The 27,961-nt window shown below is 44.3% G+C and overlaps 1 protein-coding gene across 2 annotated transcripts; it reads right to left on the bottom strand.

Annotated features, from left to right (window-relative positions):
- Positions 1 to 168: 168 nt before the first annotated feature.
- On the bottom strand, positions 169 to 27,946 carry Mtarc1 (mitochondrial amidoxime reducing component 1). 2 transcript variants are annotated; one of them, XM_074048282.1, is made up of 8 exons: positions 27,610 to 27,946; positions 27,294 to 27,335; positions 23,791 to 23,964; positions 19,859 to 20,021; positions 18,866 to 19,009; positions 12,256 to 12,317; positions 12,082 to 12,153; positions 169 to 2,119 (listed from the first exon to the last, which is right to left on the bottom strand). In XM_074048282.1, the coding sequence occupies exons 1-8, from the start codon at positions 27,894 to 27,896 to the stop codon at positions 1,993 to 1,995; spliced, it is 1,071 nt and encodes a 356-aa protein (XP_073904383.1). In that variant the 5' UTR covers positions 27,897 to 27,946; the 3' UTR covers positions 169 to 1,992. The 2 variants fall into 2 exon arrangements, with proteins under 2 accessions (XP_073904383.1, XP_073904384.1); XM_074048283.1 differs by lacking the exon at positions 27,294 to 27,335 and having other exon boundaries at positions 173 to 2,119; positions 27,610 to 27,938.
- Between the last annotated feature and the right edge of the window lie 15 nt (positions 27,947 to 27,961).

The raw sequence follows: 27,961 nt of genomic DNA on the forward strand, positions 1-27,961 counted from the left end.
GGAAGGAAGGAAGGAGGGAAGGAAGGAGGGAAGGAAGGAGGGAAGGAAGGAAGGAGGGGGGAAGGAAGGAGGGAAGGAAGGAGGGAGGGAAGGAAAGAAGGAAGGAGGGAGGGAAGGAAGGAAGGAGGGAAGGAAGGAAGGAAGGAAAGGGAAGGGAAGGAAAAAGGGAAGGGAAGGGAAGGGAAGGATTTTCTGAATCCTGTGTACGTTCTACCACGAGTTTTCATAGTTCTCAAGGTCGCACTACTAATGCTACTTTCTGGACATTTCTTTTCTCCCAACTTATCTGTAGTTTCACATAAGGAGGGCTTATTTAAAAAGAGGATAGCCCAGGTTATCTAATTATTTAATTCTTTACTTCAAGCCAACTGTTCAGAAAAAAATCACAACAATTTTTCTGGTCAGGTGTCAAAACTATTGACTTTGTTGTATTACTTCAGTCAGCTTTCTTTTTTGCTGTTTTTGTCTTTGTTTTGTTTGTTTGTTTGTTTTGGTAGTACTGGAGTATGAACTCAGGGCCCGAGCTTGCTCGGCAGGTGCTCTACCTCTTGGGCCACATCCTCAGTCCTTAGTCAGCTTTCAAAGTCCAACAACTTCAAGGCAAAAGTTAGTAATATCTGAAGCTAGTCTAAGTAGCTTCCATTTATGTACAGTTTTTGGAACTTTTTTTAATGATTTGGTCAATTTCAGAATGCAATCAAAGCACTAAATGACAATGAACGATGTACCCTATCAGATCTTAGTACTATATAATTAAATCAGTAGACAAGTTAGGCTTTAAACAAACACATGCCATGCTTTCCTTTGCCCTTTTGAAGGCTTTCTGCAGTCTGTTTGAAATCACACAATCGCTTTTCTTCCCCTTCACACACTTCAGAACTTTTGTACTCTGAATTTGTCAGGAGCGTCCAGTCATGATTTCAGAACTGCAAGGATCCAAGAGGCCTCCAGAACCACACAACCATACTTCTGGTAGTTTTAGGAAATCAAACTTTTGCAGCATGAAAACAAAGAGCATTTTACCCTACTTTCTTTAGAAAGAAATTTTTCTAGGATAGAAAACAACTCATTCTCAAGATTGATTTTTTTCCAACAAGGTGGGCTGAGCTGCCATTCAACGCCACTAGGTGGCACCCCTCCTTTCAGGTCTGTTTCATTTTGGTCATACTAAGGGTAGGGTCAGTTCCCTGAGCAAGATCAAAGGGGATGATAGACATCAAACCAGAGGTCTTTCTGTCTCTTGTGCACTGTTCACTCACATATGTTGGGACATGTTTTGATTGTTAGTAGGATGTATTTTGTTTGTCTTTCTTTTCACATGGTCCAGAGCAGAGTCTGGCAAGTCTAATGAATGGTTTTCTACCCAGACATTTTTACTTTCCTGCATCTCGGAGGCGAGGCACTGCATGTGTTAAAAGATCTATCAAATCCTCACAGCCGCTGCCTCAGAAGCAGTACACAGATCCAAGAAGATCTATGGAAATGAGTATCTTGAGTGCCTGCGGAAGTCTTTACGCCCTTTCAAAAGCTATCTGGGGCCTGAAGAGAAAATGAAGTGGTATTCCAGCCTTATTTGGAGAACTATTTAATTTCCAATGCATGCTCCATGCACAGGAATAATAAAACATTTCAGAACATTCTTCTGGCTTACCCATTCTTCCTTCTTTTCTCTTCTCTTTGCCTAAAACTAGTAGCAAGATGATAAAGGTTAGCGCTCTTGGCAGGAGAATTATTCCATAATGATAATTAAACGGCATTTTTAGAATCTTAGCATCACTTAAGTGACTTAAAAGTCCTAGTAAATTAACAAGACTATATTTCTTTGCTTTGTGTGCTGGGACCCTGAACAAGGATGTTCAAGAGGAAAAACTTGGAAATCACAGATCTAAAGGCATCACAAAGGTGTCAGTTCTGGACTGCTGTGCTTCAGGTGCTGTCATTGTTGAGAATATTTTTTAAAGGCTTCTGATAGTCCAGAACACATGATTCCCATTACTGACCCAGCAGGTACACAGGGTCTCCCACTTTGATTGTCCCTGGGTTTTCCAGAACATAATACTGTCCAAAGAGGGGTGATTTTCCATATAACTTTTCTTCTGAAGGGTCACACAGGCGATAACTGAAACAAGAGAAAAACCATGATGAGTCCCAGACAAGCAGAAAGACAAACTCAGACAGCAAGTGGCTTCCCCTGAGCTGAAGCAAGTGCCCACCCTACAATGGCCCCATTCCCATTGACTAACAGAACAGCACCCCACCCCCAAACAGGCCAGAGGGTAGTCTGCCCTGTGCACAGCTACAGGAGCGGGCCAGTGGTCATGTCCCCACAGCTTTCCCCCACACTCTTGTCTCCTTTTTCAGCATTCAGACATTAGATACTCAGTATGTCTAGACATATTCTGTCACCTTCCCTTCTCCCCTCACTCCTCCATATCTGTCACCCAACCTGGGGTCCTTCCAGACTCTAGGATGGAGCCCTGGAGCCATCCTTCATACCTTTTTCCTTCTTGTCCACAGTTGCCCAGTCCTGAGGGTCTACCCTTGACTTTGCTCACTTCTCATTCCCACTGTCACAGTCTTGCTTCTAGCATGCTCAGGCTCCATTAGAGGAAATGTAGTAACTCATGAACCCACCTCTCTTCTTCTTTCCCCACTTCAATTTATTGTAAGCACGACTCTGTATGACTGTCTTAATTTTGTTCTGATCTTACCATTTCTAGACTCTGAAACCACCAATGGCTCCCCACGTCCAAAGAACAACATTCCAAGTCTTTGGCCTGTCATAAAAGGACCTCTTCTGGCCCCAGCCAGCTTTTCAAACCCTCTTCCCTCTGCTCCTCATCTGCACCTATGTAGCAGAGACTCTGCTGAATTCCTCAGCCTGGTTTCACCTCGTCTGGTTTTGTGTGTGTGTGTGTGTTTTGGTTGATGGTGTGGTTGGTTTGTTTGTTGGTAGTAGAGGAAATTGAACTGAAGGTCTCACGCTTGCTAGGCAAAGCACTCTATTACTTGAGTCACTCTCCCACTCCCTTGTTTTTTATTTTACCAGCTTGGTGATTGATTCCTCTGTGATTCCTGTGAGATGCGCCTTCCCCACTTCCTCAAGCAGCCAAATTCCACCTTTTCCTCCAGGCCCAACTCAAATGCCACATGTCCCTGGAAGGAAGCCCAGAATGCCCCAACCCGGGGCTAATTCCGCCCCCACATCAACTTCTCTGCTTCCCAAACCCTCTTGTGTCTTGTTGTAGAGGGTCAGAGCACATGTCTGTCTGTTCTATAAGACAGGAAGTCCCTGAGTGGATTGGGGGTGAATCCAACTCCCTCTTCCTCTCAAACCCAGCACTGGGCCTTGTATGTCGTCACCCTGACACATAATGATTTGTTAAATGGGTGCGTTGGTGAGTAAAACTGTTTTTTTGCTGTTGTTTTTGTTTTGTATTTTGGTGGGACTGGGAAGCAAGGAAGGAAGGAAGGAAGGAAGGAACGCAGGCAGGAAGGAAGGAAAGAAGGAAAGAAGGAAGGAAGGAAGGAAGGAGAGAAGAAGAGAGGTGAGAAGAGGGAAGGAGAGGGAGAAAAGAGGGAAGGGGGAGGGGAAAAGGGGAACAGAGAGACAGAGAATAATCTTTGTCAGGTGGAAAACTAAGAAGCCCAATGAAGAGTCTGCATGAGCAGATGTGTGGGTACAACATGGCCAAATCTGACCCCACGACACTCCACCAGGAGACATATTTCCTTTAGTTTCTCACTTAAGCTGACCCCCTTCTAGTTCATTTTCATATTTAAGACATTTATATTGAAAGCATTAACTTTATTCTACCTTTCTTTAAAAAATACCCATTACAACAACCTAGTTCTAATTTTGCTCTTCACAAATGGCTAATGAGAACATGCAGTCCACTCTGGAAGCTTCTCTGGAGACCTCAGTACCTCTCCTGGCTCTGAACACCTTGTAGTGCCCGCCACATCTGCTTTGTTTTCTGCTGTATTCCCAAGTCCTGGTACAGTGTCTGGTACATCGTGGTCAGTCAAGAAAATGTTAAACAAATGAAGAATAAATGGAAAATGAGAGCTGCTGATCCAAGCTGCCCCAACTGGCCAAGAGTGGCCTGTGACGCTCACCCCATATCCTTCAGTGGCTTTGAACCCTGCAAATCTAGGCACCCTTTTTCTCCTGCCCCTCCTTGGTCAGCAGACAACAGTGAGGACATTTTGGAATCCATGCCTGCCAAAGAGCAGCCCCTCAGGATCAGAACCAGAGTGGCCACTTCTATGACTTGGGACTTCTTGGCTCCCGGGCTCTGCATATATCAGGGAGGAAACACTGTACATTGCCCATCTCTTACATACATGGCCAACACTTCATACGTCACTTCTTTTCATCCTTCCACAAGTCTGTGTAGGAATTTGTGCCTTCCTGGTTTTACAGGATGCGTCTCAAAAGTACCTGACCTGCCTAAGACATCATAGCTAAATGCTAGGCTGGGGCCGGAGAACTCCATCAGGAGGATGTGTGCTACCTGGGATATAAGCCCTGGTCCTCCATATTCTTCCTGAGCAATCACTAGCCTATGAAGAGCCAAGGGGTCCAATATGCTACCCATCTACCCTAAGATTGAGGCACTAATGGGTTTTACCTGCCCCTTCCCATCAGCCACACAAGTATATGCTCACCCTCCCCCATCAGGAACCTGTGGACTCAAAAGAGTTGCTGCCCTCCCTGCCTAGCACCTTACACTCAGAGGGGTGCACTGAAGAATTGGTTTGTAAAAGCCCAGGTTTGGTTACTTGGTTTGTAGGTGGCAAACCATTCTGCTGTCTGGAAATAGAAAAAGGAAAGAGCTATGGGAGTGAAGAATTGGTTGGCCCAGCCTACCAGGGCTTCCCCAGAGAAGTGACATACCTGCTCTGGCACCTGTACCATCAGAAGCTGCTAGCCAACACCAGCCCTCCAAGGTGTGGGGAAAATAACCGAGGTCATTAGCGGCCTCTTGTGGGCACTTTGGGACATTGCAAGCAGTCTGCTCAAGGGTTCAACAAGCATTAAAATCACAGTATTTCATAAGGGATCACAAGTGGATCTTCTCATAATGAATCTTCTATTACTTTAAAAATATATGTGTGTGCACATGTTGTGTATTAATAAATTACAAGCTCATTTAAAAGAGACTTTCTAGTGCATTTTCTTTCAATGGACATAAAACACAATGTGCAGGAGGCCCCTAGATGTATTAATAAGCTTAAAGAGAGGTCACCAAGGGCTAGGGCTGTGGCCCAGTGGGAGAGCACTTGTCTAGCATGCATGAAGGCCTGGGTTGCATTCCCAGCACTGCACAGAACAAGCAAGCAAAATCCCCCAAAGAGAGGCCTCTACACTTACAGGGCGTGGTATAATAGAAACACTTGGTCACCCGTGACGTGCTATGCACCAGTGAGGGCCACTCACTATGCACACTGCCTAATTTTCTCATTTCCTTGTCAGTAACCAGGCCATGACTACAGGCAGAATCAATCCTCCTGTGAGGATCATGAGGCCACAGGTCTCCCTGGGGATAGGCCGCTTTTGAGGTCCCACAACCTACTAGCTCCATGACCAAGTTCAGAATTAAGCAGCATTGTGAAAGCTCCCAGGAAGATGCCACATCAATTCTGCCACCCCCACCAGCCATTGATCCAGATTCTTGGGTTTCACATAAAGCAGCCTCTAAGAATGGAAAGTGTCTTCAGTTTCTCCTTCTTGCAAAAGGTGTCAAGTTTATAAAATAGGACTATCAGTGACTATAGACTTGCACAGGTATTATGGACAGTACTTTATCATGTATTTCTTAAAAATCATACTGAGGGGTGTGGTGGCTCACACCTGTAATTCCAGCTACTCAAGAGGCTGAGATTAGGAGGATACAGTCCAAGACCAGCCTGGGGGAAAAGTTAGCATGATCCGATTTCAACAAATGAGCAGAACATGGTGGCACATGTGATCCTAGCTATGTGGGAAGCATAGATCAGCAAATAAGATATCCAAGGCCAACCCCAGTTACCTGAAAAATAACTCAAGCAAAACAGGTTGGGCGTATGACTCAAGTCATAGAGTACCTGCCTAGCAAGCAAAAGCCTGATTGGTCAAATCCCAGTACCACCAAAAGTAAATCACATTTGTCACCTTATTTCAGTTACCAGAAGAGCTATAAATCCAGTTGTTACAAATATAGACTGAGATTTCAAGAACCTGAGCGACAATCTGATATCACAAAATTAGTATGTGACAGAGGCAGATTAGGGGGGCCTGACTCCTCCCAGGAAGTCACCACTCCTTCGTCTTTCCACCTTTAGCTCAGCATGCCTCAAAGGGCTAGTGGCACACCATTAATGTCAGAGTACTCGGGCCACCAGCAGAACTTCTGAGTACCTTTGCAGTGAATGTGCTTTATTCTTTCTACGAAGGGCAATGCTGTTGTAGAAGCACAAGTGACAGAATCGGTCACTCCGTAAGTGCTGGATCCCTGTGTACATCATTCTCCCTTAAGAAAGAACAGAGTAATTCCAGCCTGGCTCTGACTGTGGGACTGACATCGGTAGGCCAGACCAGGCAGGTGGGCAGAGGTCTGTCTTCTGCTAAGCACCTGCAATCCGGATGCTGCAGCTGCCCCTGGGCACCGCACAGAGCACAGAGACACATGGCAGTGTGGCTGAGAGGCTGAGTTGATGCCACTGTGTGCTTCCCTCCTGTGATTTATGTGATGGGGTGTGGCCTTTCTCTTCCCAACTCATGGCCACCTGTCCTGGGAAGCACGTAAATTACTATACCATGGTCATTTAAATCTCAGTAAGAGACAGAAGGTACCTAGGATGGCTGCACTGTCTCCAGGGTTTTAGAAGCAATTAGGGCCATACTGCATAAAGCCTGCAGAAGATGGGGGAGGGGAGTAGAACTGTACGTGCCCCCACCTTGTTCTGGGTTCAGGGTCAATTACTCTCCTAGAAACAGCGCTCCAGTGGAGGGAGGGACGCTGATGACTCCAGGAGTGGAATGCTATGGGGCCTTTTCTGCCTGCACAGAAACTTCCTACAACCAGAGGGAAGGGAATCTGAGGGCAAACAATGTGTGAGGGAGAAAGGACAAGATGAACAAAAAGACCAGTCCTCCCAATCTCACGGAATCGTCTAGTTCTGACCTGTCTCCCTAATAAAGAATGGTCAGGGCCTGGTGAAGGGAACTTGGTCACAATAGCTTCTGGGCTCTTCCCACCTTTCTGGGCCACCCTACCTTTCTCCTTGTAGCTCCTCTGTCACCATGGAAGACAGGAAGATGGAATTGTGCTTGTTCTGAGCCTGAGCGAACACGTTTCTGACATGGCTGTAGTGTCCATGGTTGGCTCTCACACCTTGCTCTTCTCACACATAGTGACACTTTCCCCCAGGGTTACAGTGGTCCCCCCATATTCTCTGGAGATACATTCCAAGACCCCCAGTGGATGCATGAAGCTGGAGGTAATGCCAAACCACTCACTTACTTTTTAATGTATTTTTAATGGCTGGGAACCAATCCCACAAGCTAGGCAAGCATCTACCGTGCAGTGGCGTTACATCCTTAGCTCGAACCCTGTAAGAACTGTTTTCCTCTACATGTCACATCTGTGATAAAGCTTAATGAACCAATTAGGCACAGGAGAAATTAACTATAATAACTAATTATAAAGACCAGATGCCATAATAAAAGCTATTTAAAAGTTATGAACTATTTATTTCTGGAATTTCCCATTTAATATTTTTAGAATGTGGTTGACCACAGGTAACTGAAACCATAGAAAGCAAAATTGCAGATAAAGAGGGACTACCGTATGATGAAAATTTTCAAACAGGCAAATAAAAGAAGTTTACAGAAAACACCATTTACTAACTGCTTAATTTCTATACTTCACATTTCACCATATTCCCTGGATCCATATTTATCCATCCATTAATCCACTGTATTTCTTTTTCATTTCCAAATGTGTTAGTCAGTTTTCCATCACTGTGGCAAAATACCTGAGATGATCAACTTATAAAACGAAAAGGTTTATTTTGGCTCACACTTTCAGATGTTTCTGTCCACATCATTAGCACCATTGTCTTTGGGCCTATGGCAAGGCAGTGCATGGTGAGGAGCATATTGTCAAATAAAGCTGCTGTTCAATGCATGGCAGCCAGGAAAGGGGTGGGGAGGAAGAAGAAGAGGGAGATGAAGAGAGGGAAAGAGGAAGATGAAAAGAGAAAGGATGGGGTCCCCATATTCCCTCCAAGGGCCCATCTCCAATCACCTAACTTCCTCTCAGTAAGTCCCACTTCTTAAAGGTTCCACTACCTTTAAATAGCATCATGAGCTGGGGACCAAGTCTTTAACCTGTGGGCCTTTTGGACTCACTTGTTCCAACCACAGCACCGGTAAGGTGCAGATATCAGCACACCTCTAAAGAGTTCAGTCTGTATAACATTACATAGAGTTAATATTGTACTTACTTCTTTTTTGGTACAATTTACATGGAGTGAAACGTACCTCTCTTCAATGCTTCATAGCATTAACTATGTTTGTTTGCTTTGGTGGTACTGGGATTTGAACTCAGGGCCTCTTGATTGTTAGGCAAGTATTCTACTTCTTGAGCTATACCTTCTGCCCCATATTATTAACTAGTTATGAAAGCTTGAGTATTGAAAAATATACAACATCCCTCAAAATGCATGTATGATGGTTAATCTTGATTGTCAATTTGATTGCTCCCACAGGGCCACCTAAGGAAGTGTCTTCCTGGGTTCATCTGCTCAGGCACTGAGAGGCTGTTGCAGCCATGGTCAAAAGCGAGTCACATACAAATCACTCTTCACCAGACCTTGGTGCCTTCCATGTGATGCAGGTTTTGAATGAAAGCTTTGGGATCATGGAGGCTTCCATGGAGACTTCAAAGGAAGGCCTGAGAGGCAAGGCAATGTGTAACAGGATCAGGACCCCTGCAAGCAGCCCTGGAGAGGGCAATGCTTGAAGCAGTGAGGGTAAAGCCTAAGCTGCAATGGAAATCCCAGGATATCAGAGATGCCAGGAATGTAGAATGGCTGCTAAGGAAAGCTGTTGGTAACAAGTGGAGCCAGCCTGAGAGAGGCACATGGGCTACAAATGGCAAGGCCATAGGGACAGGGCTGCCCAAGCCACTGGATCTCGCATCACACCACCAGTACGCATGGGTTTAAGGCTTACCTTTAAAGGATTACACAAGGTTACAGGATTTAAGCTTACCCTGTCAGATTTCAGTCTTTCTTTGATCCATTCCTTTCTTGTTATTCTCCCATTCCTCCCTTTTGGGAATATTTACTCTATGCTATCATATGTTGGAAGTATGTAACTTAGGCCTTTTTTTTTTTTAACAATGGTTCACAGCTACAGCTAAGAGTTGCCTTGAGTCTCAGAGGAGAGCTATTGCAAAGTGTTGGAAATATTGAGACTTTGGAAACTTTTAGAGATGGACTAAATACATTTTGCAATAGGAGATATCCATAAGACTTTAGGGGTGAGGGCAAGGGTGGAATGCTGAGGTTTGAATAGGAAATGTCTTCCACAGGCTCTTGCATTAAATGCTTGGTTTTCAGCTGGTAGCAAAATTTGTGAGGTTCTGGAAACTTTAGGAGGTGGGACCTAGCTGGAAGAAGTAGGACATTGGGAGCAGGCCCTTAGGGGTGTCTTGTTCCTGGATCCTTTCTGTCTCTCTTTCTCTCTTTCCTTCCTATCAGCTATGAGGTGAAGATGCTGCTCCACACATGCTCTTGCTGCTGTGATGTCTGGCTAAGCAATCATGGACAGAACCCTCTGAAACCATGAGCTAAAATGAAACCTTCCTCCCTTATGTCATTTATGCCAGGTATTGTGGTCACAAAAAATCAAAAGCCAACTAAGCTAACATAGCATGATTCACCTTAGGTTGGCCTGCAGGTCCTTGTTTGGATGTTCCTGTAAACTCTTGGCTAAGGCAAGAGGAGCCAGCCACGTGCCATATGTCCCACAAACTCCCTTTCTCCTTAATTCATCTCAGACCACCTTGTTTGACTTCGCTCCCACTCTCCTTCTCGCTCTGTGCCAGGTGGCTTATATCCTCCACTGCCATCTGCTCACTTTGCAGTGGCCTGGTCCTCAGCCTGGGACACCAGGTGCTGGCCAGAGGGGCTGGCCAGAGGGGCAGGTCCATGGTTAGAGATAACACACCAGCTCTGCAGCAAGGGCTTTGGCTTGCCCAGGGAAGAGCCAGAGAGTAACTTCCAGACTGTAGGATGGGCAGGAGGGATGGGTGCTGACCAATGAGAACTAAACTATTGGCCTTAAAGAGACTGCAAGGTGGAAGAGACTCATGTTCCAGGGAGGGACTCCTGCCACACCAGCCCCAAACATGACCTCTCTTCAGTGTGCCTTTTCAGGATGGTTTCCATGCACTATGGCCACACCTCAACTTCATGCTTTCCTCAAGTCTTCTAGGACTTTGCTCGAAGTTAAACTTGCCTCATCCTCCCTGCTACAAGTGACACATTGGAACATTAAATTAGGCACAAAGCCAAAGGGTCTCAGGGGCTGCAGAGAGGACACCTGACACCTTGCCTGTGATGCTGCATTTAACATGGAAGACACCAATTAAAATGAGCACCACTGGCAGGCTTGGTGACTCGCGCCTGTAATCCCACCTACTCAGAAGGCAAAGATCAGGAGGATCAAAATTCAAGGCCAGGCTGGGCCCAGAGTTTGTGACACCCCCATCTCAACCAATAAAACTGGGCATGGAGGTTCAGACCTGTTATTCCAACTATACAGAGAGCATAAAAAGTAGAATCGCAGTTCAGGCCAGCCAGGGAGGAAATGAAAAGCCTTGGGGGGAATGGCTCAAGTGATAGAGCGCCTGCCTAGCAAGCACAGGCCCTGAGTTCAAATGAATAAATAAATAAAATGAGCACCATTTTTGGAATTCCACCAATTTCCTGGGCTCCAGATATGGCAGACAACAGCATGGAAGTGCATAAATCCTAAATCTTTGGTGTTGCTGTTTTAGTAAAAGTCACTTTAGAGACTATATTTGAGAATAATTTTTCCTATAATTCTGTTTCCAGAAAAACATCCCTGCTAATGCTTTGGCTTGCATCCTTTCAGCCTTTAAATACTCGTGTACATGTTTATTTATTTAATTTTTTAAAGAAAAGTCATATAAAAACTAAAAAGTAAATATTGCCTCTGTTCTTTTGTAATCAGCCTTGCTGGTTATCTTGACCAGCTTTGTATACAATGTAAAATTATTCTCTGTAACTTTGTCTCTCATCTGAAAGTCTTCTCATGAAATCCCAAGACAAACATAAAAGTAGAAAGAATAATGGACAACCTCCCCACAATTATTACCAGATTGTATTTCTAAAGATTTTCACATATTTTCATGTTTTGCTTTACTTTATTTTGTTTGCATTTTAAGACAGAATCTTGTTATCTAGCCCAGGATGACCTCAAATTCACAATCTTTCTGCCTCCCAAGTGCTGAGATTACAGGTGTGTACCATCCCCAGGCCCAAAACTGGATTTCTTCCAGTACTGGGGATTGAATACAGGGACTTACGTATGCTGGGCAACCACTGTGCCACTGAGCTATATCCCCCTAGATCTCTCTTTTTGATAAAATAAAATATAGCAGATCCCAGACATCAGGTCACTTCACTCCTACCTATATATTTCAACAAGCTTCTCTAAAATATACTGGCCGTTTCTCATATAAGCACAATACCATTGTGGCCCTTAAATAAAGTGCTATCATCTAATACTCTATTTGCCAAAATGTCCAAGCAATTAAAAAATTATTCAGCTTATTTGAATCATGAATTCTAAATGGAAAATGAAATTATTCATGCAAGCAAACATTCTGGTGACCAAAATACCCCAATCTTTCGCAAATGGCCCAGTCATTGGGCTTCCTTTAGCTTCAAGACCATTTGTGTGTTCTGTTTGCACAGCTTCCTCTTAAAAATAGTAAGTAATAAACATCACCCTAACCCAGGACTATCTCCGAGAATGACACCCCTTCTGCCTAGTTGTACCTCTTCAGTGTATCCAGGGGTTCCTTCCTGCTCATGATGCCAGTATCGGGGTCCACTGTGGTTAACACGCACCTGAACACACACATATACACACAGAGTGTCATAACAGGGGACAAAGCAGACTGATCTTGCTCTCCCTTCCCCAGGCATGGTAGGGACAGGAAAGAGCCTTACCTGGAACAAGCCATCACCCTTTTCAGTTCCACATCCCCAATAAGAACCTCATTCCAAGTATCCTAGGAGGAAAAAAACAAATCCCTATGAACACCTCTTGACCCTGGCCCTGACAGGCCTCATAGGAACTTTTCAGAAGTTACACCTAGTGGTGTCATTTATACCAAAGATGGCAGATGTTTACTTCATACCAATGGATACCCACACACCATTGTGTTCCCTCCCTCTGCCTGTGACATGTCAGTCCGTACACATGAAACGTCTCTGCCCCCTTGTAAAACTGTCATGGAAACTCCTCTCCTCAGGAGGCCTCCCTGACTGATCCCACTCGACTCCTGGCAGGGACAGAAAGGATGAAGATGGGGGGACTGACCAGGAAGAATTACTCATCACTCTAGAATGTATTAGATCCTTTGTGTATGCCTAAAGTTACATGGATTAAGAATCTTAAATGAGGACAGGAGTAATGGCTCAACAGTAGAGCAGCTGCTTAGCAAGTTCAAAGCTCTGAGTTCAAACCCTAGTAATGCCAAAAAAAACCACTTAAGTCAGCTGGGTGCGGTGGTTGGTGGTAACACCTGCAATCCCAGCACTTGGGAGGTTGAAGCAGGAGGGTCTTGAGTTCAAAGCCAGCCTGGGCTACATAGTGAGAACCTATCTCCAAAAAAAAATAAAAAGACCCTCAAGTCACCACATATGTGCATCTTGAATCTCTGCTGGTCAGATATGAACAAATCAGGAATATTAAGACCTTATTTCCAGGTGATCTCCACTGGAGCCCTAAGAGAGAGCTCAAATGTTGGGCTACTGGTACCTGCTCTTCAGGACAAATCAAGTCAGTGGATTGAGTTCTCAAATTCAGCTGGGACACAGGACATACATGCACAAAAAAAAATCAAAGATCAATAAGTGTTCATTATAGAAATGCCAAGAGAGGATAATGAGAGGACAGGTGAGTGTGATCAAAGTATGCTATAGTCATGTATGAAAATATCACAATGAAACCAATTATTTTGTAAAATTAATATATGCTAATACACAATGTTATAAAAACCTGAGAGAGCACTGTGTGTGTGTGTATGTGTGTGTGTGTAGTGTGTTTAATCACAAACGATAGTCACTGTAGAATTCAGAGGAACACATCCAGGCTGGTCTTCTCTGAGGGGAGCTGTATGGCATAGGTGAGATGGAAACTGAATCTTAGATGGCAGAAGGGTGAGGGGGTCCAGCCAGGGAGGGCAGAACATGAAAATAAGGACAGGGCTGGGAGGTGGCTTAGAGGGAAAGCACATGCTTAAAATGTCCAGGGCCTTAAGATCATCTCAGCACCTAAAAGAAAAAAAAAAAAAAGGAAAGACTCTGAGGAAGCCAAGAACATAGGCCTACAGCCCTGACCCTCTCACACTCAGAGAAAAGTGCTGCTTCCTCAGGGCTGAAGTGAGTTAAAACACACCTGCCATGTCCTTTGCTGACCACAAGAAGAGACACAGCTCCAATCTCAAAGTTTTAATCCAACAGGGCATGTTATTCATGATATATGCATTGCATGGTTTTTGTTTTGCTTAGCTTTGTTTTGTTTGAAATCATAACATGGGTCCCTTAATTGTATATTTCTCAGAGGTTCAGAAAATTAGGCAACAGATTAGAGCAGCCACGGTCTGTCCTATGAATAATTGTCCATCAGGGGGCACTGTGGCTATAAAAACAAACCTAAAGGTACAGCAAGAAAGATGGGAAGGAAATTAATTTATTATGGATTAGGGAAATATTTCCAGAACTCCTCCTAGATGAAATGAAAACTACTGGGGATTGAGGGCTGAATGTGGAGTTCAAGCAATAAAGCGTCTACCTAGCAAGCATGAGGCCCTGAATTCAAACTCCAGACTACCAAAACAAACAAACAAAAAACTATAAGGATTGAGTGACAGAAAATTAAGGTAAAAATTCCACAGTAAGGAAAGTACCTATTTGCCAAGTTTGGGTGGCAGGGAGGAAGAAACTAACAACTAGTGAACTCACACCAGAACTAGGGACTGTGTTGACCCAAAGAAGAGCCCATGAGCATCATCTATTAGGACAGGACACTTGGAAGCGGTTGACTGCAACAAGACAAGCCCAGGAGAGGTGCAAGCAGACCACAGTGTGGCCATCAGAGCAGACTTCACAAGGGAGGTGGCTTTTAATCTGGGCTTTGAAAGAAGGTTGGGAGTTTTAAAGGGGACAGAGGGCAAAAGTCTAGGTGACCAGGAAGCAGGAGAATATGTGTTAGTTCTAGGTCCAGTTTGGAGTTTTTATAGGAAATAAAGACTGGGAGAGCCAGCTGTGGTGGGATCTTAGAGGTGGGAAGTTTGGACCTTTTGGGAGCTGAGGAGCCACAGGAGGCCTTGGAGCAAGGCAGTCACACACATGAGAGGAAAAGCTCATACTAGAACCCTGGGAGGCTTGGCTGTGGCAATGCCCGAGAAGGAGCATCAGTGGTCCAGGCGTGACATAATAAACTCTGATATAGGTCGTGGCCAATAGAGGAGAGCAAAGCAAATGTGGCTTGACCCAGGAGGAACAGGGTTGAGGGTGATCCAGAGGCAACTCTGAAGCTCTAAACCTGGGTGAAAGAAAGAACGTGAAACCCTTAGCAGGAATTGTAAAGTGAAGAAGAGGAGTTTGGAGGGTGGTGAGGTCTGGGGGTTGTCTGTGAGCCCAAGGAAGGCAGAGAGAGAAGGGGGTCAGGTCAGAACTTTTGAAAGCCTCTAGGTTGAATAAAGAGAAGGACACACAACACAGAGGCAATGACAGTGCATCTAAGGGATAAAGTCCCTAGAGGCAGTGCCCATGGGTCCAAATGGCAGGGTGATGATGACCAAAGGTCTCTGAATATGGTAAGGTGGGGGTAAGGTGGTGCCACTCTGTGGCACTCTGTAGGACAAAAGGTTTAAGACTTGAGGTCAGAAGTACAGATGCTAATCATGAAAGAAAGCCCACAGTGAATGACAGGCTAGGTTCTGAGATGCTGTGTGGGTTTCATTTCCAGAAGCTTCTATGCAAACACACCTTTCTGGCTGACCGTGCCAGCTCTCTCTACCCTGCTGTACACTGACCTGACCTCTTCTAATCCGTCTCCAGACTCCTGCCAGAGATCAATGTTACCAGGCAAAGCCAATTCTGTCCTTCTCTGATCTAAAATCCTTCCCAAACCTTTGCTCTCAGCTCCCTACCTCTTCTGAACCCCAGTGCTGCAGGATGGCAGGTCCCTTGAGCCTCCATAGTCTGCACACGTTCCAGGTTCCTCAGTGATTCCTTCTTCTCCCGGCCATCTCTAACCCTTCATGCAGTTAAACAATTAGGGACACCTGATATACGCCAGCACTGAGCTCAGCAGTCCCCGTCCTCAGAGAGTCACATGGTACACCAAATGATGATGTATGCCAGGGGACAGGTCATGCAAGCAGAGAAGCCAGGGTATTCAGCTGAAGCCTCACTAAAGAGGCAGAAAAGGTCTCAGTAGGGAACTGAAGGGAGGTGTGCATGCAGATATATTAGGAAGCCTTTGTCAGGCAGAGGAATATGCAAGGGCAAAGATCCTGGGGTGGGAAGGAGGCAGAGAGAGAAGGGCAGAGTGACAGGTGATGTGGCACTGGAGCAGCGGAGCACAGGGTCATTATAACAATTCTATATTTCACTTGAAGAAAGATGGAAAACTACCAAAGGGTGTTGAACAGAATAACATAATATGCCCTATGATTATAAGATGACTGACCTCACGTGGAGAATAGACTACGCATGGCAGTAGGATGGGCAGGGGATAGAAGCAGGGAGTGCAAAGGCTATTGCAACAAACAGTAGGAGAAGCAGTGGTACCCTAGTCCAGGGAGGGAGTGGAGAAGGGGAGAGAGCACACCAAGACTAATCAACTGTATAGATGAAGGACATGAGAGAAAGAGAAGAAAGAACAAAGGGTGCTTCCAAGTTTGGGACCTGAACAACTAGAAGTTTTCTCATATACTGTGATGGGAAAAACTTGGAGTGGAATTTGCTCCTCAATTTTGGACATCCTGAAGTTGGATTAGACATCCAAGGGGATGTACAGGTACAGAAGAAAGTGGGAAAGTTTTGGTGTAGGACTATTAGTTAGGAGGTCCTCGGTGTTGAAAAGGTTTTACAAAACCATAGGCCAGAGCATAAGCGTGGACAGATGGAAGAGGGCTCAAAGCTGAGCCCTGGGTGCTCCAGCCTCGAGCTCATCCCTCCTGCCTTGATGGTGTCGATAACCTGTGGATGGTCACTCACCTCTCTGGCCTCATGGCATTGGGTATAGCTGTTTGTTTGCTATTCACCCACACTGGGCTTTGAGCTTCATGGGAGAAGCAACTGTGTTTCTTCCATCTTTGTTTGACTACATGTCTATCCACAGTGGCTGCAACAAAGGTGCCCTAACCCACTATGTGTGAAAGGGCATTAATAGAAACCACACCAGCTCAACTGCGGTATGGTATTAACAGCCACCTTCAAACACGAAATGTTCCCAATTAGAAAACACTTAGTGATACAGAGATAAAAGATTTTAGAATAAGGTTCAATTCAAAGAAATCTCTTAGATCTGAAGCCCTACTCTGGATCATCTCCTCTTCACCCCTCTCATCTCAAAATTCTTCAATATGACCCATGCAGCAAAGATGAGGGGTGTGGTTATAGCCAGGGAGAAAGCCATACTCTGGGCCAAGCTCCTCTACTCTGATCACTATTGCTACCCTTCTATGCTACTTCATGTCTATCCATCTTGACTCTCAGAGCTCCCCTTGGGGCAGGGGACAAGTTGAAATTATCCACATTTAACAAATGCAAGAAGCAGAAGCCTTAAGGTGTTCAATGACCTGCCCAGGTCTCACTGAATAGTCACTTACTGAAACAGGTGGAGTAGGTTCTGGGTGTCCCAACACTATGCAGGCTTTATTAATTCTTAGGTTGCTCTGGCTTTGTGTACAATCTGGGTTCAAAGTCCAGCCCCTACACTTCTTGCTGAGGGACAGTCCCAGATGAGCCATCTGACTTTCTTAAGCCTATCCCTTCTCCCCTGCAAAATGGGCATGATTACTCTCACCCCATCGAGCTGCTGTGGGGAATGCAAGTGACAGCATATGTAAATTGCATACAAGCATTCAAAGAAAATGGTGCCAGCTCCTTTTTCTTGAAAAGGAAAAGCCTCAGTAGAAACCGGGTCTTCTGGTTGCAGCTGGTGCAAAAGGAATATGAATGAGATTCTCCAAAGCAACCAAACATTGATTCTTTCTTGTCTAAGTTATGCTGACCCATGAGCAAGGACAGACAGCTCCCTTGACACAGAGGAACCCACAGGCACAGCCCAACAGGATACTAATGCACACAGTTACTCACCTTGCACCAGAAACTTCTCTGCTATCTCTAGAACAAATTATGTGGTTAGAAGCTTGGGACTAAACAGACAATATTTTATATAAAGCATCAGAGATGGAGTTGGAAGTACTTTTATTACCCTCCATCAATTGATACTGAATTCATACTTTTTATAAATTACCTTACCCTATCAATCGTTTAACAAACCCATACAGTAACCCTAGGCAGAAATGATAATCCCATTTCCCAGGCGAGGTAAATGAGACTCAGGAGGAACACAGAAGTCCAAGAGGAGGCTGAAACCAGACCTCGAATCCTCAGTTTGAATGTGGGGATCAAATTCCTAGATTGCTTCTCTTTCAGCACATCTTGTCCACTTCCCACAGCAAAGCCATGACAGAACTGCTTCCCCCACATAAGGTGTTCACAATTCTACTTCTGCTTGGACTCAATTTTTCCCTGGGACCCAAGGAAGTGGGAAGAAGTAAGGGCCACTTTCTTGACCCTTTACCTGCCTCATTCCATATACAAACATTGGGCACAATCAAAGTTTCTGAGGGCCAGTGTCTCTGCTGAGTATGTATCCATTGGTGGCTGCCAATCACCAAGCCTCTCAGCCACCAACTGCTGCCTTTGTGGCAGGTGAGGGAGCAAATCAAATTAAATATTTAAAGGCTGTTACAAAGGTAAGTCTATCTGTTGCCAAAATCACATGGAATGCTGGAAACCAGGCATCAGGACTCTTCATACTAAATCATAATACAGACACCAGGAGGCCAACTAGAGGTGGTATTGGAAATGTTCTACGGCAGTGTCACCAAGCTTATGAACAGTGCCTCCAATCCCCCACCCAGTAGCCATGCCATAAATGCTCCTCTTCCTCAAGGGTGCCACTGACTAAACAGGAAGTCCATGTTTGACAAGACCCAGGACATTTTCTTTCTTCCATGAGTGACACAGATCATGGACTCTATGCTGAGTGAATTTGACTCAATGACAAATCTGCATCCTCAGAATTTCCTTAGAAGCTTCCTAGACAGTGCCTTTGTCTCACCCCTCATGCATGTCCTCAACACATGAGTCTACATTTATTAGGTGCTCAGCAAACATCAAAACCGAATCATTGTGTAGGTCAGAGTCAATAAATAATACATCCTTTGGAATAATCCAACCCACTGTCAAAAGCTTTACAGCTGTAAAAAAAAATGTTAAGGGAAAGAGACAAAAGAAGGTGAAATGTTACCTCTGCAAAGACATCACATCCTGAAATTATAATATTGGGCCTGAAGTTAGATGCTTTAACTTTCTTCTCCCCCAGCCTGGAGTTGAGATCACCCAACGATGCCTCAGAAAGGACCATGAACGGGCTGGCATCTGAGTAGGCAACCTGATAAGGAAGCAGCCATTGTTATGCTATGTAATGCAGAATCACCTCAGCAGGTCCAAGCGTCTCGTTCCTGGAAATCCCTCTCTTCTCTCTCACACACAGGATCATTCTACATATTTTTCTAGTTCTTTTCACAGAAAAGTCACAGCGATTCAAAACCTTAACTAACCTTGCAGATTTCATGGTGGCACAAAGAGAACATGGGCTTAGAATTCTATGGCTGTCACTAAGCATGTGCCCTTGGGGATATCACATTACCGTTCTAAGCACCTAGAGTCACCAGTGTTTAGCAAGGTGGTTGGGTTTGATGGCCTCTCATTATGTTTGTTTAGAATGTCTCCTAATTCTATGGGTATGTATCAGAACCTGAAAATTAATGTGAAGTAGTAATGATGAGCCTAATTTTTTTAAACAGTAAAAGTAGTGTATGGCACTACCAATCCTACTCTCAAGATGAATCCCTTATTCCTTTAAGGACCAGTCTGATATTTGAAATCTATGGATCTCCGCACCCACTCTTGCAGAACTGTAATCTGCTAGGCAATTGCAAACAAACTGTAAAAATGTTGGCCACACATATTCTTTGGAATTCCTTGAAAAAGATACAGATGTAGAATATGATTGGCACCAGAATACTTACAAAATAGTACGAGAGATGCCCTTGGGCAAAAGTATGATGGAGCCCCAAATCAAGCAACACAAATACCGCTCCCATCGGAAGGGCTTTCCTCTTGCCTACTGCTTGGAGACTGAACAGCCAGGGTAAAACCACAGTGCTGAGCTCCTGGGAGATGCTGCCTGCATCTGAAGAGCTGAGAGACACTGCTCTCCTCCCCCAGAGCCTCTCACCTGGTCTTTGGGCCGGAACAAGGGCTCGACTTGTTGAGAATTTCTTGGTCGCATGTTGGGCTCAAAGTGCACCAGGCGGTAGGGCTTCGTCTTTAGGAAGTTGGTTATCCACTGTGCAGCCACCTCGCCACAGTCCCTGCCCTGCACGTCCAGGCCCTGTACTCTGCAGAAAGAGACAGGACAAAGCTCAGGCACAGTTTTGAATATCGGAGCACCATAGTTCCATGGGTCCTAGACACAAAGTTACATAAAGTAGGAAATGATCACTAAATAGCACCCACATAACTACATGAAACAGTAAATTAGTTGTACTGAGAAGTTTTTGTGACTTCTTAAAACTTTTCTGTTGAAGCATAATACTCATAGAGAAGTGCATACCATCGAGTGTGGCTTCATGGGTTTTCTCACACTCCAACCCCACCCATTCTAAATTGACCTCCCTGGAGTCGGAGGGCTTAAGTGCACACTCAAAGCTTGCAGATAATGGGACCACTTCATCAACAAACACCAGGAGTATCTGCCTTGCTCTTTACTGGCTTGAAAGGAAGAATAAATACAACGAATAAAACAAACACATGAAAACTCATACATGCAAATGGGTACTACCTTTCAAAGCAGTCACCTTGGAAAGTAAGAAATATTCCAATTGAACAGTAAGCATACCTACTTACTGCTATTTTAAAATTTAACCTCACTTTTTAAACCAAACAACAATCCTACGTAGGTTGATCACCTCCTTATTCATTTAGTTTTACATAACTTTCTTTTTTCAAAAAATCAACTTCATTGTTAACAGGGGAACTATTCCCAGAAATGAGTGTGTTACTGAAAGGGTTTTTTTTTCTCTTTCTCTCTCTCTCTCTCTCTCTCATTTAATGCCTAAAATGTTAATTTCAGAAGCATCTTGAACAATGGCAGCATTACCAAAATCCATGTATACAAACAGCCTTGAAGGTCACTCTTTATTACATGCCTCTTTGCTGGTGAAAAATGTACGTGTGTGTGTGTGTGTGTGTGTGTGTGTCCTTCCCCAGAATCAAACTCTAATAGGCCCCCAAGTCTCCCTCCTGTCCTGCCATTCAGAAGCCAGGGGCTCCCCTTCCTTAGTTGTATTTGCAGATGGATGGAAGGCAGCCGTGGAGACAGACAGCAAGCTGCCCAGATCCTTGGACTTTGTGGGCAGTAATTGTCTTTACTGAGAGCATTTGCATCTATCTTGGGTCTTTACAAAAAATGAAAAAAAAAAAAAGCAGAGCCCTTAAAACTCAAGACTCCTTAGAGCTGGGGACATGGCTCAGTGGTAGAACACTTGTCTAGCATGAGGCTCTGGTTTAACCCCTAAAACCACACAAATTTTTTTTTTCAATGTAAATACCTTCTCTCTTAACTTGACACTGATTTCCCCTGCAACTTCTACCCAGGGTTCAGGTTCATCATCACCCAAAGCACAAGCTCTTTTGAAGAACAGAATTTGTTGTGTGTCTTCTTTCTGTTCCTCCCACATTTCTCCTGAGCAGCCAAAATTGTGTTGTTGAGCACAGTATTTCACTTGGACACTGTCCCAAAGAGTTCAAGCGCAAACAAAACAAAACAAAAACTTTAAACGCTCTTAAAATCTTTGTCTAAGACAATGCAGGCATGGCTTGAGGATAATGCTAAGTAGTCCATAGAAAGAGCTCGATTCTCTGTAAACCATAAGTGGTAAGCATTTGTGAGTTTAAGTAACAACCTCAGCCATGAAAACAGGTGTGTCAGCTATGATCCTGATCTTTTAAAGGTGAACCCAGGCTGGGAACTGGTGGGTCATCCCTGTAATCCTAGCTACTCAGGAGGCAGAGATCAGGAGGATCATGGTTTAAAGCCAGCCCAGGTAAATAGTTCATGAGACCCTATCTTGAAAAAACCCATCACAAAAAAGGGCTGGTAATATAGGCCCTGAATTCAAACCCAGGTATTGCCAAAAAAAAAAAAAAAAAAGGTGAATCTGGGACCTCAAGAACCAATCAGAAATCTTCAGGAACCTGTGGGCTGAGATTATAGCTCCTTTACAGAAGAGTGGTCTAGGCTGCCAAAGGAAATCTGGGCCCAGTCAGTGCTTGAGATCTCTGCTTTGCAAGCACCTGGTAATGCAGCAGGTCTTGGCCTCCCTACTTTGCAATTTTTTTGCAACATACCTTAAGCATGGACCAAAAAGGCCTATGTAGGATTGTGGGGAACATACAACTCTAAATGATTTTAAATTAAAAAGAATTTTGTTTTATTTTTTTTTTAGTACTAAGGACCAACCCAGGGCCTCATGCAAGCAGATTACTGCTGTGCTACATCCCTAGCATCCCCAAAATTTTAACTACAAGACAGAATGGGTAAATACCTAACCATGGCAAACAAACTTGAGTCAGATATCGACAAACAGGACACACAAATTCCAAAAGGAATATTAAAAAAGTTCACCTCACAACACCATCAAAATTGCAAATTAACAAGAAATTGACATTTTTGCTCATAAAAACGGCAAAACATTTTTTGGATAATAATGGTTAGAGTGCAATTGGATCTGTTCATGAATTGACAGCTATATAGGTTGGTAAAACCATTCTACAAACCAGCTTAGCAACATGTATGAAAACTCTCTAGGATCTATACTCCTTTCAAGCAAAACCACTGTTAGCATTTTTCCCTCTGGAGAAATAATTAGCAATACAAACAAAGTCTTATGCCAAGATATTCTTTACAGTCTTCATACCTAGAAAAAAATTAAACACAATTCAAATACTTAATCACAGAATACAGTAGAAGACCCTCATAGCATGAAACACTGTGCCAACACAAAGCATGGCATTTTGAACATCTTTTAACAATATGAAAAACACCTTGTCAACTTAAACATAAGCCATATTCAAGTATCTAAGGGTTTTTTTCCTATAATTTTAATTTGAGGTTTTCTTTCTTTTTTGTTTCTTCTTTTTTTGAGACAGGGTTTACTATGTAGCCCAGGCTAGTCTTGAACTTATGATCCCCTCCCTCAGCCTCCTGAGAGCTAGGATATCACCATGTGCCACCACCATGCCCCATTGCTCAATTTGGTTTTAAAAGTAGTAGCCATAGAGACCAGAAAGAAAATATGCTGACATATTAATTATGGTTATCTTACATAGTTTTTGTTTTCTTCCTTTTTTTTTTTGCATTTTCTAATTTTTTGACAACGAATGCATGTTACTTTTATAATTAGAAAACTGCCAAATTAATAACTAAACCTGATTTTCCCATAATGGAACAAGAAAGTGACACTAGATGCAATTTCTAAAAGTAACTGCTTTCTTACAGTCCTCCGATGTAGAAGAGAAAAGACTTCTGTGCAGAGCAACTCCCCAAGTTGAATGTCCACCCTCCCTCTGACACTGATTGCTAGAACTCTTTGGGTTGCACCTGTTCCTTTCTATTTTGGAACTTCCTTTCACGAGAAGTACATATCATAGTTCTAATATGATACTAAACTATCACAGCCATTTAAGACTCCATACTCAGATTTGAAAGGTACCCAGTCTTTTTAAGCAAAACAGGAAAATTCCTATGACAATACATAAATCTAATCTCACCCATTCCAGCACACTCTCCCCCACCACTACCACCCCATTTTTGTCCTTGATCCTTTGGTAGTCATTTTTCTCTTGCAGACATGTCAAAATGCTTTACTCCCATTGTTTTCTATATGGTATCTGAATATCTCTCATCCCAATCAAGTGCCAGGAAGCTACTCCCTGTTCCCCTGTCAGATCTTTACATCACTGAGGACTTAGCCATGCAGATGGTACATTTGCTATCAAGAACTAATTACTGCTAATGGTCTTCCAGGATTCCCTCCATTGTTCGCATGTTCTCAAAATCGCATGAATACTTATTCATACAGGGGCGAAGACATGCCCCTTCCTTACCTGCACTTGCGCAACGCATTTGCAGTAGGTGTTTTGATGGGCAGTAGCAGGTCCTTCAAGTTGGCTGCACTGAGCGTCAGAGTGTCGCCGTCACAGGTGATGGAAATCAGGACTAAGCGAGGTTCCTGCCGAGCAGTAACCATGTTCCCTTCCTCATTGATCACCAGCCAAAACCTGACATTTTCAAAACACAGGATATGTGTGGATCACCAAGAGAGGCAGCCCAAGTCTGTGTCAGAGCTGCAATTATACACTGTCATTCTTTATTTCCTCCCTGTCTGTCATGTGTGTGTGTGTGTACCTCTGTGTGTGTGTGTGTGTGTTTGTCTCTCTGTCCTAAACATCAGCAGCAAGCAAGACTGAAGCTGTCAGTCAACTCAAAAGGATGATCAACCACTCAAGCATCCAACATATAGTATGTGGAACATCTGAGCTCCTTGAAAGCACAGAAATCAAAAGCTGTTAATTATATTCATCTTAATTGCCAGGAAGCCTGGTCACCTTCATTAAACATGCCCCAGGGAAATGACAAGAATCTATTTCTGAGGAAGACTGCTGAGGCAGGAGGGAGCATGAGGCAATGAGTTCTCGGTGACACAAATGACAAGACACATTTATACCTTGCCAATTTCACTCTCCCACACACGTTTTAAAAATTAAATTTCAATATGCAGTGCTATGAAGTCTGCAATTTGCTAAAAGATCTATTGTCAACCTGGGCAATAATTTTTTTTTTCCAGGCCAGTACTCCTGGTCTTAAAGATACTGATTTCCTAGGAAAAAAGATAAATGGAGAAATTAAGAGCAATGGAAAGAACAGTTTCCAGAAACAAAGCACATCTGTGGAGGGAGGTGACCTTTAGCTGCCAAGGAAGTGGCATGTACTGGCAGTTTGAACTTTTCACTGATCCAGTGATTATACCTACAGAAGTGGGAATGTGGTTTTGGGATCCCCAAATATGAGAAAATAATAGCAAACACTTTAGGTCATTAAAGATGTGTCTTGCATCATCTCCAGCAGGTTATCATGGGTGAGTTACCCAGCTATGTTAGAAAATATGTTTAGAAAATAGCCCTTTGTCTAGCTGTCCTTTCATCAGCCCTCACCCTACACAGATCCTGACTCAAATCCTTGGTACCAGCACAAGCACTCTTTCTAGTAGTTCTTCCTGGCAGTGTTGGCAGTTTTGTCTTTCTAAAATGCAAATCTGATCTTGGTATCCCCTCCTCCAAAATCCCTCTACAGTTCTTGCTTCTAGTACAACACTCTTTAAGTAAGGCTCCAAGGTCTTTATAATCGAGCTGCTTTCTAGCCATTGCTAACTTCCCAAGACTTCACATACACCAGTGTTTTTTAAAATCTATTTTAATTGCAGTAAAATATACATAGCATAAAATACCAGGCATACTCCTAGTTATAAACTCCAAAGAACTGAAAACAGAGACTTAGATACTTGCTCAGTGCTGTTCACTGTACCATTATATATGATGTCACAAGTTGCTAATGACTCAAGAATCCATCAGCAGAGGCTAGATTATTTTTTATGTGATTTTAACCACTTTTACCACTCCATTTTCAAGTGCACAATTTAGTGCATTAAGTATATTCACAATGATGTGCAAACATCAACCCTCTCTATTTCCACAACCATTTCACCATCCCAAACAGAAACTCTGTACCTATTAAGCAATAAGCTCCCCCCGTCCCTTATTCCCTCAACCCCCAGTAACCTCTAACCCACTTTCTGTCTCTATGAATTTGTCTATTACAGATATGTCATGTAAGCGGAATCACATAAGCTTTCGTGTGCTGCTTATCCAAACTAGCACTGTGTTCTCAGGGTCCACCCGTGTTGTAGCATGGATCAGATCTTCATGTCTTGTCATGGCTGGCTGAATGATGATAGCCCATTGCATTGTGTAAACCACATTTTGTTTATTCATTCATCCACTGATGGACATTTGTTGGATTGTTTCTACTTTTTGCCTACTGTGAACACTCAAGATTCCTGTTGCAAGGAATATTCACCCCATGCAAGTCAAGTCCTGGTTTTCAGTTCCCTTTGGTAAATCTCTCAGAGCATGTCAGTTTTTCCCCAGCCTACCTTCTCAGGTCCAGTGCTTTGCCCAGATTATTCCCCCTTTCTAGAATGTTCTTCTCTCAACTTACTTGCCTGCAAATTTCCTAATCATTTTCCAATTTTCAGCTTAAGCCTAACATCCTTGGTTAAGTCCTCCCTGAGTGCCCAGAGAGTTTCCAGTGCACTCTTCTCAGTGTTCCTTGGCACTTGTCACAGCCCCAAGGAAGCTTTTTGCTAGTTTCTCTTGATCACACTTTCTGGGAGTGTGTGATGACAAAAGTAAATAATTTGCCATAGTTTCTGGTACAAATACTAGCTCTTATTGTCAACTGTTGTAATACAAGCTTAATTAATGTTTTTCTGAATCAAGATAGCAGTAAAACTACAACTATGTTTGCCTCTAGGGCCTACAAAAACAAGATAAAGTCAACAAACCCTACTGTTTTTCAGAGTCTACTGTATAAAGCATAGAATATTTAGGGTTCTTGGCTTCCTGAAGCAAAGGGGTATAGCTCACCTTTGAACTAACTCATGAAGTGCTGTGTCTGGGTGAAAGGAACATTAAGAAAGTGTAGTCACTCATTACAGCTATTTTAACAATCAGCAAGATAGCCTTGGAGCAGCCACCCCCAACCCTTTAGTTGATCCATTATGTAATGTGTAACTAGTGCCAAGACAGCCCTAGGAAATAAGGATCTTTGTATTCATTCAAGATTTTAAAAACAAAGACATGCACCATCTGCCCACCGTTGTAATGTGGCACCCACTAGTCTGGAAACACCCATCAGCTACCTAGAGAAGTCACCCCTAAACCAGCTTTGGGAAGAAAGGTTTGTGACAAGAGTCTCACTTTCTTCTCTCTTCTCATGGAGTCTTCCTTGCCTCAGCATCTTGTCTCCTGGTAGTTGGCCTGTTGTGAGGCTCAGCCAACTGATCTGCCAGCAAGGAGGAAAGATTCGCCCCTCTGTTCTCTGTTACTTGCTGAAGCCGGTGAGGCTGCTCTGGGAAGGAGGCTAACGTGCTGCCTGCTGATGAGGCCCGCCCGGATCCACAAGACAGAGTTCTGGAACTCTGCAAGCCTAGTTAAACCCCAGGAATCCACAGTTACCCCTACCCAGAGGAGGGCTTTAATGAATCACTGTTTTTACAAAGACCCCGTGTGCTAATGAAAGCACAAGTCCCGGGAGGCTGCTGTGTGGCTGTGAACCTCAGTTTCTTCATCCACGAAAGAGTACTTATCTACAAAAGATCTGGGGAATATAACATACTTTTTAAATTGCAAGAGGGTACTCAACTACTGTCTTGATTGCATGTTCTGCCTTGGCGCGCAGTTTGAGATCTGGGCTCTGTCCACGGTTCTACAAGATTGGAAGATTTAGTCACCAAAAATAAAGCGACCAGGACCCACCCCTGGATGCTCACCTCGCTGGAGGGAGATGAAGAAATCTGAAGACTGGCAGACACCTGGGGATGAACACCACGGCTTATCAAGATCACGTGACCAGAAAGAGCCAGTGGGGGGTGGACATACGCCCATTTCGGGAAAGCGGGAAACCTTGAGGTTCAGAATCCCAGGCCCCTGGGGTTGGCAGGGGGAATGGGGGAAGAATCACTTTTCCTCTTTTGTCCTGGTCCCAGTAGCTCCTAGTCTCTTTGTAAGGAAAGGAAGAACCGGTTAGCAGACTCAACCCTGGATGTACAGCCAGGTCAGCGCTGTGCAGCGCCGGGGCCGACGTACCTGTCCCGCAGGTGGCCGCTGCGCAGCCCCATGGCCGTGCACTCCGCCGCGTTCACCTGCACCCCCTTGCAGGACTTGACCGGGTAGATCCAGAGCTGCGCCACGGTGCCCACCTGCTGCAGCCGCCGACGCCGCCTGGGTCGCGCATGGCTCCAGGCGACAGTCCCCAGAGCCACCGCGGCGAGGCCCAGCGCAGCGACCCCGAGCCACGCGGGCCGGGGCTGCGCGAGGAACCGCGGCACGGGGAGGCCGAGGCGGGCCACCACCGACGAGCTGGCGGCGCCCATGGGAACTCCCGCAGCGTCCAGCGCTGATGGAAGCGAGGCCGGTCCGGGGCGGAGGCGCGGTCAAG

This window comes from Castor canadensis, chromosome 11 (genome assembly GCF_047511655.1).
Source record: "Castor canadensis chromosome 11, mCasCan1.hap1v2, whole genome shotgun sequence".
NCBI classification, from domain to species: domain Eukaryota; kingdom Metazoa; phylum Chordata; class Mammalia; order Rodentia; family Castoridae; genus Castor; species Castor canadensis.

Bases quoted from the DNA above. Each gene is read 5' to 3' on its own strand.
- Mtarc1 (XM_074048282.1), bottom strand. From the start codon at position 27,896: ATGGGCGCCGCCAGCTCGTCGGTGGTGGCCCGCCTCGGCCTCCCCGTG. The intron at 27,336-27,609 runs GTACGTCGGCCC...GTTCATCCCCAG, and splicing joins AGCGGCCACCTGCGGGACAG to GTGTCTGCCAGTCTTCAGAT. The intron at 12,318-18,865 runs GTAACATTTCAC...TTTTCCTCCTAG, and splicing joins GATGTGATGTCTTTGCAGAG to GATACTTGGAATGAGGTTCT.